General features: G+C 43.7%; 1 protein-coding gene across 1 annotated transcript in view; it reads right to left on the bottom strand.

The window, feature by feature from the left end:
• TENM4 (teneurin transmembrane protein 4) overlaps positions 1-12,268 on the bottom strand; it is a 766,570-nt gene that overhangs the window by 63,256 nt on the left and 691,046 nt on the right. The window contains exons 21-23 of the mRNA XM_045020846.1: positions 12,042-12,185; positions 10,298-10,547; positions 6,778-6,798 (exon numbers count right to left, since the gene is read on the bottom strand). Of these exons, the coding sequence (XP_044876781.1) occupies positions 6,778-6,798; positions 10,298-10,547; positions 12,042-12,185 (415 nt within the window). The remainder of the gene's footprint in view (positions 1-6,777; positions 6,799-10,297; positions 10,548-12,041; positions 12,186-12,268) is intronic.

Below are 12,268 nucleotides of genomic sequence, written 5' to 3'. Positions count from 1 at the left end.
TAGATGTACACATTTACATTTAGATGTATTAAAACTCATTTGTTTGTGCCCAGTTTACCAGGCGATCAGAGAATCATAGAATATCAGGGCTGGAAGGGACTTCAGGAGGTCATCTAGTCCAACCCCCTGCTCAAAGCAGGACCAACACCAACTAAATCATCCCATCCAAGCCTGACCTTAAAAACCTCTAAGGAAGGAGATTCCACCACCTCCCCAGGTAACCCATTCCAGTGCTTCACCACCCTCCTAGTGAAAAAGTTTTTCCTAATATCCAACCTAAATCTCCCACACTGCATCTTGGGACCATTACTCCTTGTTCTGTCATCTGCTACCACTGAGAACAGTCTAGATCTATCCTCTTTGGAACCCCCTTTCAGGTAGTTGAAAGCAGTTATCAAATCCCCCCTCAGTCTTCTCTTCTGCAGACTAAACAATCCCAGTTCCCTCAGCCTATCCTCATAAGTCATGTGCTCCAACCTCCTAATCATTTTTGTTGCCCCCCGTTGGACTCTTTCCAATTTTTCCACATCCTTCTTGTAGTGTGGGCCCAAAACTGGACACAGTACCGCAGAGGAGGCCTCACCAATGCCGAAAAGAGGGGAATGATCACGTCTCTCGATCTGCTGGCAAATCCCCTACTTATACAGCCCAAAATGCCGTTACCCTTCTTGGCAGCAAGGGCGCACTGTTGACTCATATCCAGCTTCTCGTCCACTGTAACCCTTACGTCCTTTTCTGTAGAACTGCTGCCCAGCTATTCGGTCCCTAGTCTGTAGCAGTGCATGGTATTCTTCTGTCCTAAGTGCAGGACTCTGCACTTGTCCTTGTTGAACCTCATCAGATTTCTTTTGGCCCAATCCTCTAATTTGTCTAGGTCCCTCTGTATGCTATCCCTACCCTCCAGTGTATCTACCACTCCTCCCAGTTTAGTGTCATCTGCAAACTTGCTCAGGGTGCAGTCCACACCATCCTTCAGATCATTAATGAAGATACTGAACAAAACCAGCCCCAGGACCAACCCTTGGGGCACTCCGCTTGATACCAGCTGCCAACTAGACATGAAGCCATTGATCACTACCCGTTGAGCCCAACGATCTAGCCAGCTTTCTATCCACCTTATTCCATTCATCCAGCCCATACTTCTTTAACTTGCTGGCAAGAATACCTTGTGAGACTGTATCAAAAGCTTTGGTAAAGTCAAGGAATAACATGACCACTGCTTTCCCCTCATCCACAGACCCAGTTATCTCCTCATAGAAGGCAAATTAGGTTAGTCAGGCATGACTTGCCCTTGGTGAATCCATGCTGACTGTTCCTGATCAGTAAAAGCAGCAAAAAAGCAGACTTACAGATCCAGACTAACACGGCTACCCCTCTGATACTTGTTCCTGATCACTTTCCTCTCCTCAAAGTGCTTCAGAATTGATTCCTTGAGGATCTGCTCCATGATTTTTCTAGGGATTGAGGTGAGGCTGACTGGCCTGTAGTTCCCCGGATCCTCCTTCTTCCCTTTTTGAAAGATGGGCACTACATTAGCCTTTTTCCAGCCATCCAGGACCTCCCCTGATCACCATGAGTTTTCAAAAATAATGGCCAATGGCTCTGCAATCACATCTGCCAACTCCTTTAGCACCCTCAGATGCAGCGCATCCAGCCCCATGGACTTGTGCTCGTCCAGCTTTTCTAAATAATCCTGAATCACTTCTTTCTCCATAGAGGGCTGGTCACCTCCTCCCCATGCTGTGCTGCCCAGTGCAGTAGTCTGGGAGCGGACCTTGTTCGTGAAGACAGAGGCAAAAAAAGCATTGAGTACATTAGCTTTTTCCACATCCTCTGTCACTAGGTTGCCTCCCTCATTCAGTAAGTGGCCCACACTTTCCTTGATTTTCTTCTTGTTGCTAACATAACCAAAGAAACCCTTCTTGTTACTCTTAACATCTCTTGCTAGCTGCAACTCCAAGTGTGATTTGGCCTTCCTGATTTTACTCCTGGATGCATGAGCAATATTCCTCCCACTTCTTGTAAGCTTCTTTTTTGTGTTTAAGATCAGCAAGGATTTCACTGTTAAGCCAAGCTGGTCGCCTGTCTATTTACTATTCTTTTTATACATCGGGATGGTTTGTTCCTGCAACCTCAATCCATATCACTCTGAATCAGTGACCTATCCTTGTCATTATTTACCACCACCCCTGCCCAATTTTTATTATTTGCAAATTTTATCAGTGATGATTTTATATTTTCTTTCAGTGCATTGATAACATTTTTAAACAGCATAGGGCCAGGAACCAATCCTTGCGGGACCTAACGGGAAACCCACCCACTTAGATGATGATTCCCCATTTACAATCACATTTTGAGACCCATCTGTTAGTCAGTTTTTAATCAAATTAATGTGTGCTGTTTTAATTTTATGTCATTCTAGTTTTTTAATCAAAATGTTGTGTGGGACCAACTCAAATGCCTTACAGATGTCTAAGTATATTAAGGCAGCACTACTGACTTTATCTACTAAATTTATAATCTAATAAAAAAAGATAAATTAGTTTGACAGGATCTATTTTCCATAAACCCATGCTGATTTGCATTAAGGACATTACTCTCCTTTAATTCTTTATTAATTGAGTCCCATATGAGACTTTCCATTATCTTGTCCAGGATTGGACTCAGGCAGACAGGCCTATAATTACCTAGGTCATCCCATTTATCCTTTTAAAACACTGGCACAACATTATCTTTCTTCCAGTTTTCTGGAACTTCCCCAGTGCTCCAAGACTTATTGAAAATCAACATTAATGGTCCAGAGAGCTCCACGGCCAGCTCTTTTAAAACTCTTGGGTGCGAATTATGTGGACCTGCTGATTTGTAGCTTCTGTTTAACATCCTCCAGAGAGACTAGTTGAATGGAAAGAGTGTTATCACCATAGGACGAGACTGCATCATCTGTTTTTCCCCAAATACAGAACAGAAATATTTATTGAATACTTCTGCCTTTTCTGCATTATTATTGATAATTCTAACATTTCCACCTACTAATGGACCAATACCACTGAAAGGATTCTTTTTGTCCCTAATACATTTAAAAATACTCCTTCTTATTGTCTTTAAGACTTCTGACCATACCTTTCTTCTTGTGTTCTTTTGCTTCTCTTATCAATTTTCTACAGTCCCTAATTTATTATTTATATTCATTACTATCAACTTCCCCTTTCTTCCATTTCTTATAAAAAATATTATTTTTTATAGCTGCCTTCACTTTACCTCTAAACCAGGTGGTTGTTTTTTAACCAGCACTGCCTTTTTTCTCAGTTGTGGGATTGTCTCTTTCAGGACCTCTAGTAAGGTGTTCTTAAACGATTCCCAGTTATCACTGAACTTTTCTGATTAAATTCTTCCTCCCAGCTCATTTGGCTCATAATTGTTTGCAGTTTTGTGAAACTGGCGCTATTAAGTATATATATTACTGAACATTATTCTGCTTGCACGTTGTAAATGTGAACAAGTCATGATCACTTGTACCTAAGCTACAATTTGTTTTTAGTTCTGTAATCAGTTCCTCTTTATCAGTTAAGACAAGGTCTAATAAAAATTCCCCCGTGTTGGCTGCATTACTTTTTGAGTTAGGAAATTGTCATCTATAATGTTTAGAAATTCCAAGGATGTTTTAGTATTAGTATTAGCAGCATGAGACCTCCAGCATATGTCACTCACATTGATGTTCTCCCACTATCACCAAGTTTTTTCCCTACACATTATTGAGAAGTGTGTAAGAAGGTGGTCATCCTGTTTCACAGTGTAATTTGGTGGTCTGTAGCAAATACCAACTAAAACTCCATCTTGTGCTTTATCTGTTAGCACACTAATCCATAAGCATTCAAGATCTTTTTCTTCTGAGTTATCAGTGACACAAACAGGTAATGCCATTTTTGACACAGAGTGTCACTCCACCTCTTTTTTTGCCCACTCGATCCTTCCTAAATAGGTTATAACCATTGATTTCAACATTCCAATCGTGTTTACCATCAAACCAGGTTTTTACCAACTAGACTGAATTTATGCTAAAAAATGAGCAATTCCAACCAATCTTGTTTATTACCTAGAATCCTAACATTGGTGTATAGACAATTCAAGAATTTCTTCTCTTTATGTTATTTGGTTCTTTGAGTAATTTTGTTTTCAGCATCTCTATTTTGTGCTGATTGCTCATATCTCCCCCCTTTGTGCCTCCCCTTTTGTTTTTAGTTTAATCCCATCCAGACTACTCTAGCCAGCCTGTCCTCAAGGAGATTGGTCCCCTTTCTCCTGAGGTGGAGGCCATCTAAAATATACAGCTCCCTCTACCCACAGAAGGTGGACCAATGTTCCACAAAATCCTACATCCTACAGCACTTACTTTGCCAGTGGTTCACAACCAGAATCATCTGTCTTTTTTCTCTCATGGGACAGGAAAAACCTTAGAGGAGATTGCTTGGATATTCTTCTTCTTCATCACATTGTTGAGTCCCCTGAACTAATCTACCATCTGTGTGATATCCCACGACACAGTGTCATTAGTCCTCGTCTGTCGACTTCAGAAGGCTATCCAATCTTAGAGTGATGTCTAGTGTCTTGGCTCTGGGAAGGCAGCACACTGTTCTGTTGTCTGTCTGTCCTTTGTAGAATGTTCTTTTGGTTCTTCTGAGTATTGAATACCCAACAAAGATCATCTTTCTTCCTAGAATGGTTGGAAGACTCTTTGCTGGCAAGCTTGATTTTCTTATCGGTAGGGCCAAACTGCCATCCATATATGTGTCCTGTACACCTCTCCATTCCCCTGGATCTGCTGGATCTTGACAGGTATCTTCAAAAGTTTTCCTGTTGAGGACCTGATCTCGATTTGAAACTTCTAGCTGTGTGGAATTCCTCTCGTTACTCTTCTCTCTGGTGTCCACAGTCTGCTTATTCTCATCTGTCTCTAACCATGTAGAATTCCACAGTGACCTCTTGCCTCTGGTGGTTATGAACCACCAGGTCCCCTCTCTGACTTCACTGAATACCCCAATTGTTTTGGGTTTGCTCATCCTAAATGTTCTCTCATGATACATCCCCCCTTTCCTTTGGTTCTTTAGCTTTTCTTATTATTTGGACGGGATAGTGCCAACAACATATCAGGCACTTTACAGATAGATGAAAAGACATGGCCTTTGCCCCCAAAGAGCTTGTGCTCTAGACAGACCACATACAAAGGCAAGGGGGAGGAAGACAGGCAAGAAAAAGCAGGGTGAATGTGTAGAGCAGTGTGGCACTCAGACTTATTGCTTCCATGACATTATGGACATTTATATTGTGAACACTTCCCTGTGCAAGGACTAGGGCTTGTCAGAAGAGATGTGTTTAAGGAGGACCTTTAGGAAAACCCCTCCTGCTTCAGAATATAAGCCAACTTCTAACTATTGGGGTCAGGAAGGAAACCTTCTCTGGGGGACAGGTTATTCCTTAACTACCTACTGTGGAGTTTCTTACACCTTCCCTTGAAATATTCAGTGTTGTCCACTGTTAGTGATAGGATACTGGATTAGATGGAACATGGATCTGATTCAGTCTGGAAAGTTCTGTGTTCCTAGGAGGAACAGGCAGAGGTGTTGCCAAGCAGGTCAGGTGAGGGCTCTGGGCACAAGGACTATACTTTCTTCTATGTCTCTCATATTTCATCTCTCTCCTTTAACATTTGAAACAATCTCCATAGCACTCGCCCTGTGCTAGTTCCTGACTCACCCTTTCTCCTGTGCCTGCATGATTGCCCTCCTTCCCGCTCTTTCTAGGACTTCCTACTGTGGCACTGGCCACTGCTGACTGCAGACATTTGCTGTCAACTTTAAAGTGCTGAACCCCCATGGAGGAGGAGTTCAGTGTTGCTGGTTTCAATAGCACTGAGCACCTTTGCAGATCCCAGTGGGATGAATTCTACTGCTGCTTGTGTGAAGTCTATGCCATTTGTACTGGGTGACATTTGATGGGTGATTAGGTGAAGGAAACTATCTGCTGCAGGAAACAGAATTTACACTTGGCCCTGTAGCTCTTTCAGTGGGCCTGTGATGCCCGAGCTTTCAAGTTGTGCTAAATAAAACCTCACAACAATGCCATGCATTTGGAATGCAGCATAAGCTGAAAACTTGCAGACGATCCCTTAAGGGCCCGCTCCAAAGTGCTCTCCTACCCACTGCGGATCAGGCACAAAGAGGGCTGCAGAACGGACACTAAGGGTTAAATACTTCCCCATGATAATGGAAGTTCACACTTAGTGCCCCAGGCTCACAGCCATCCTAACCGGGGCAAGCCCCAATTTTTATAACAACCATCCCTGGGGAGCAAACCAGGCTAAAAGTATGAGCCTCTAGAGTTTTAGCTGGGAGCTGTAACAGAGCTGTGGTTCTCTGTGGGTCAGGACACGTAACACACACTAACCAGTGGGTTACCCAGAGCTCCTTTTAAAGTACATGGATAATTGTCTGAGTCTTGCCATTCACTCAATTGTTTGACAAAGAGCCCCCTTCCTCCTTCCCTCCTACCTTGATACTCTATTTTGACTGACTATGACTATTTATAGACCAAGCAGAATTGCATTATGACCCTGACGCATGATTAATGGCTTCCAGTTTGGATGACTGATCGCCTACATCAGCTTTAATCACACTGGCTTCATTTGCTATTGAATCATCTGGAAATGGCACTTGTGACTCACCATATAACAACATGCAACAAGACAGGCAGAGGCATAAAATTCTCCACTGGTTGGCTTACCTATGTCTGAAATCTTTATTTCTGACAGACGGCAGGAAAGCAGGGAATAGAAGAAAGTATGAGGTGTTAGTGGCTGAGTTAGAAGCATTATTAGCAAATTGAAAACTTGACAGTAACTGTACCATACAATGCAATAATAAATAAAGACGTAGCAGGCATGACACTGATATACTTTATATTGGATATTACTTGTCAGTGAGTTCACTTACGTACTGCTGCATATCACAAAGGAAGTATGATCTCACCAGCTCAGAGGTACTCATTTATGCAGGAGATGGGGCCAGGCAAACTTCACACACAGACACACACTACATTTAATTATCTGTCATGGAATATAATGTCAGGACAGAAGCCTGTTCCTTTAGTAAGCTTTACAGCTTTTTCACTGTCACTGATTGTGGTTCGTTCTATTTTACAAGGCAATATATCAGCAGAATTGTTCTAGCCAGCTTCTTTTATGTTCGCTGCCTGAATCTCAGAGACACCATGGCAGAGAATTCAAGTGGGATTTTTTTTTTCATGGGCCAAGTGACATACCCCATTGTAATTAGCTGGAAGCCACATTGCAGCTGCAGGAAAGAGCACTGCACTCTAATAAGAGACCATACCAAACAGTGGGGGTGTGAATCTCAAAGGAAATGCTGCATGAGGAGGCACAGATACAATCCATTTAAGCCAGAACAATGGCTTTCCCCCATAGCTTTTAGTCAACCTGCATCTGTACCCATTTAATTTATAGCACACGTGAGTTAAGAAGTGCTTTTTGGCCCCTGTAACCTAAGTGTTTGCACAGATAAAGCAGTAATGGCTCCAGCAGGATTAACATGGGAGTAAATTAAACTTTGTGGCTCTTTGGAGAATCCAACAAGGTCACTTTTTCAAGGTTTCCAATTAGCTCTTTTGCAATCGGGGACTGTTCCACCAAACCTATACATGCAGGGTGTTTCTAACAATGCTGAAATACAAAAAGAACTCAGGGTGGGATTTCCAAAAATCCCTAAGGAAGTGAGGCACCCAACTCTCATGCCATTACCGTGGGGGTTGGGCACCTATCTGCCTTAGGCTCCTTTGGAAATCACAGCCTCCATCACTAAAAATAACCTTTCAGCACTGGAAGGATGCTATGCACCTTAATATAGGCCACCACGGAATCATTCCTCAATATTTGAGTCCCACTCCTGGTATCTTACTCAAGCTGTGGCTCGCTCAGAGAAGTGACTGTAAATATAGTATCATAGAATATCAGGGTTGGAAGGGAACTCAGGAGGTCATCTATTCCAACCCCCTGCTCAAAGCAGGACCAATCCCCAGACAGACTTTTACCCCAGTTTCCTAAATGACCCCCTCAAGGATTAAACTCACAACCCTGGGTTTAGCAGGCCAATGCTCAAACCAAATACGTTATCATGGAGTTCCTTGTTTGTTGACTCTCCATAATTTCCATATTGAATGAGCTCAGGTTACATGGAAAACACCATGTCTTCTAAGTGCCAGCCCTGGGATCTCAGCCTGGATTCTTTTCTTCTTGTATATCAGCACCCATAATAAAAGTCCTGCAGGCCGAACTGGGCCCTCAGTGGCACCCAAAGAATGTCTGTGGGTTTGCACAGGTGTACTCATTAGTAAACAATTCTGATGTTGATGTGCAAGAAAAAATAGAATCTAGCTCACTCTCTTTTAGCGGCATTGATTCCTCAGGGCGAAAAGGAGTATAATGCAATTCAAGCTCGGGCACTGATCCTGCAATGAGCTGCAGTTAAGTCAATGTAGGTCCTCGTTGTAGGACTGGGGCCGTATTTTTGTCAGCAGACATGACTCTAAATACAAATCTGCTGAGTAAGTAGGGACCATTTTTACAGTCACGTCTCCGGGGAGTGAGAAGTATCACATTTTTAGGCCAAATCTTGAGACATAGCAGGCACATGCATCTTCTGGGAGCTGTGGGTGCTCAGAGCTTCTCAGAAACTGGCTCTTACAAGTATCCTGTTAATACCGAAAAGATTCATCTATGCCCATTTCCCTTACGTCCCATTGGCATGCTGTACATTATGGATGAGTTCTTGGTAGCTGTTTGTGTGTGTTGGCAGGAGAGGCTTGGTATGTTTGGGTTTCAAAAATGCAATGAATGCTTTCACCAGAAAAAAAAAGCAGAGAAATAACAACAAGCATTTTGGAACTACACACCAAAAGGGAAGCACTGGGCACGTAGGCACTAGACCTGTGGAGTGCTGTTTCAGAGCATTAACAATAAAGTTTTATAATGTAGCATCCCACAGTCTGTGACTGGGATTTGCCAGATAATGAAATGCCATTTAAAACAAAGAAAAACTGCATGGATTTCTGTCAATAGGTTAATCAGTGTAAAAAAATTCAACAACCTGTCTTTATCCTCATGTGTGCAACGTACTGGTTAATGAATGCTTGGACCAAAGCATATCACTGACTAGACATCTTGACATACGCAGCCATGTAAAACTCCCAGTACAGAATTATTCACCAATGGACAGTTTAATCTCCAGTCCAGTTACAAACATGTTGTATTAGGGCCTGATCCAAAGGCCACTGAAGTCATTTGTTAGGTTCCCATTGACTTCACTGGGTTTCAGATCAGGCTCGTAAGGCAGAGTCATTGAGCCTGATTCAGCTGCCACTTACACCAGTTTAACTCTATTGACTTCCATGGAATTAATCCTGGGTAGCCGCAGCATGAGATCAGAATCAGATCCACTGCCTGAAACAGGGCAGTGTGTTTGTCATGAAATGTCTGGGAGGGAAAAATATCACAGATGAGTCAACACGAATTTTGACTCGGTCACAAAATATTTTATTTCATCAAAATTTATGACTCATCTGTATTTCCCCTCTCCCCCTGCCCCGATTTCCTTCCCTCCCCTCTTTTGTGCCTGCTGCTTTGCAAACCTCGCTCTTCCTACCGGAAGTTTTCTCTTCACTTTTCTGCCGGGGCAAGTGGCAGCACTTCATCTCCCTGCAGGGGGAGAGACAGAATTTCTTCACCAGCCCCCATTTTTCAGTGGAGAATTCGCTGGGGGTGTTTGTATGTTTGTCCCAAAAAACCCACCCGGAAGTCACAGACTCTGGGAGTTCCTTGGTGAGCTCAATGTCCTAGGTGTGAACGATCCTCTGTCCTGAGTACCCTCTACATATCATCATTAGTGATGCGTGTCCTTCCAATTGTTATCCTGGAGGCTGACTGTTAATTTTGAGAATTCCCACTAGTCTCTCACCAGACTGAGGAGGACACATTAACTCAGTCTGAGTTAGCGGGTAAGAAATGCGATAGACTATTTTGAGCCTGTGACTCCATTCTGGATGAATTCACCAGGTCGCGCGCCTTCCTGGTGTAAGTCAAAGTCAGTGGACTTGCACCAGAGGTGAACTTGGCCCATTCTGTTAGTTTTAGAAAAACAAGAGTTTGGGTTTCATTTTCCCTCTGAGTACATAACATTTCTGCAGAATCAAAGGTGAACAATTATCACAGGCTGCGAGCTGCCTGGTGTACCTGAGCTCCAGTATGTTGGTGACATTGCCAGAGGGAAAGATCCTTCGGATGTAGTTGAAGTCTCCAACATAAAGGCTTCCATCAGATCCGCATGTTAGGGCAACAGGAGCCAGGAGCTTGTTCCCATCTGCAAGGCCATTACAGCTTGGACAGGAAATGCTACGTCTGCGTCCATTGCCCATAATGCTGCCTATGACAGGCGGCTGCTGAGAGACAAACTGGTTTTCCCCATTTCCTTTATGCAAGATGCCTAGAAAATGATAAGAGCAGAAAGGGACTTAAACAGATGGTGAAACTGAAGCACACGGAGGGCAAGCGACTTGCTCCCGGTCACGGAATGAATCAATGGCAGCACAGGAAATAGAACCCTGGCGTCCCAGCTTCCAGACTCATGTTGCACCACACCACAAAGAGATCTCTCCAGGATTGTCTCTAGGTATCGTGGGATCCTGTGAAAAATGAGATGTCCAGGCTCCAGGGCCCATGGCAGGCTGCTGTAACTCCTAGAGCACAGTGTTTCTCAGCCTTTTCAGGTTGCCGCCTCCCCCCTCCCTCCATTTACTATAAAGATATATCGATGCTAACAATGGTCAGCCTCTGTAATGTATTTGTGTGGGTGTTTCAAGGGGTTGGCAGAGATGACTTGACCTTGAAGGGTAAAGGTGAGTGCCTAGGTTGGAGACCAAGCTTTTCTTTGCTTTAGAGGGTAATAAAATGTCCAATGCCTCACAATCCTCTGATCGCTATTCGGGGCCCTCCTGGGGGCTGCGACCACAGGTTGAGAAACACTTGTGGAGATTGGACGGTCAAGATAATTGTCACTAGTGAGAGAGGGTATCCACTGGGGTTGTCTGCTGGCAAGGGACATGCTGGGTGGTAGTAGTTCACTTAGGAAAATCTGGGTGGAGTATTAACTGGGGTAGGTTTCATCAGCAGGGCCCAGGGGAACTTATATGCTGTTTGTGAGAAGACCAGGAAAGTTTTCATTAGTGTTGCCGTCTGAACTGGGGCTACTCTCTCCGTACTCACTACAATCACACAGGGTAGTGCAAACTTTCCATCCTTTGGCCGTGTTCTAGTCATTCTGTCCAGCTAAGTGCCCCGTCTCTAAACACTCATCATGTGCTGAGGAATGTAGGCTTTATAGTTTCAAAAAGAGCTGAGCTCTAGCAGAGCAGCTGGCCACAGAAGTTGAGGGATGGGGAACTTAGGGGTGGGAAGCCTTCTGCAGCCGAGTAACTAGGTTTCCTTGAGTAGGATAGAAATCATATTGGACAGGTTCTCCTCAGGTCCACATTCCAAACTGTGTTCTCACCGCTGGCAGCAAGGGTGATTATTATGCCATGCACTTTGCTGTGTGTGATTGTATTGGGTGGGTTTGCTTTCAATGGGGTCAACAAAGGATGGACCCTATCTGACCGTATGCATACACTGCATGTGTTTATGTAGGGCTCAGCCTTGGGACTTTTTTTGATGGATGTCAAACAATTCAATCCCTTTCCTTATAGGTAGTACAAAGCTGGGGCTGCACACTTCATAAAAATATACAACAGATTTACAGCAGCTGATTCCTTTCAGATTTGCCCACACAAAGCTGCTGCTAAATGTAGGTTACAATGAATAATTTGTTAGTAGCGTGTGCATGTGTGTGTTTTCCCTTTGGTTGAATTATTAATGGTGAAAAGCAACAATGCATTGTACCGCTGCATCACCCCGCTCACGCCATTTGTTAAAGCCAACCCACCGCTCTGTATGTTGAGGGCATGGTGTTTGTCCAGGGACCATCCTCCGAGTTTGGAAGCATCAATTTCATAACCCTGAAGGACCGCCGTCCTCTTCTCCCACAGGATCAGATCAGGACATGATTCATATTCATAGCCCACGGAAACTGGGAGCAAAGGGGAAAAAAAGAAGCCCATAGGTTAATAACCTCAGAAATGCACATTCAGCACACAGCTGAGAGCTTTAATT

Source organism: Mauremys mutica, chromosome 1, assembly GCF_020497125.1.
Source record: "Mauremys mutica isolate MM-2020 ecotype Southern chromosome 1, ASM2049712v1, whole genome shotgun sequence".
Lineage (NCBI taxonomy): Eukaryota > Metazoa > Chordata > Testudines > Geoemydidae > Mauremys > Mauremys mutica.
Note: the sequence above shows the minus strand (reverse complement) of the source record. Positions and strands in the feature narration are given on the sequence as shown.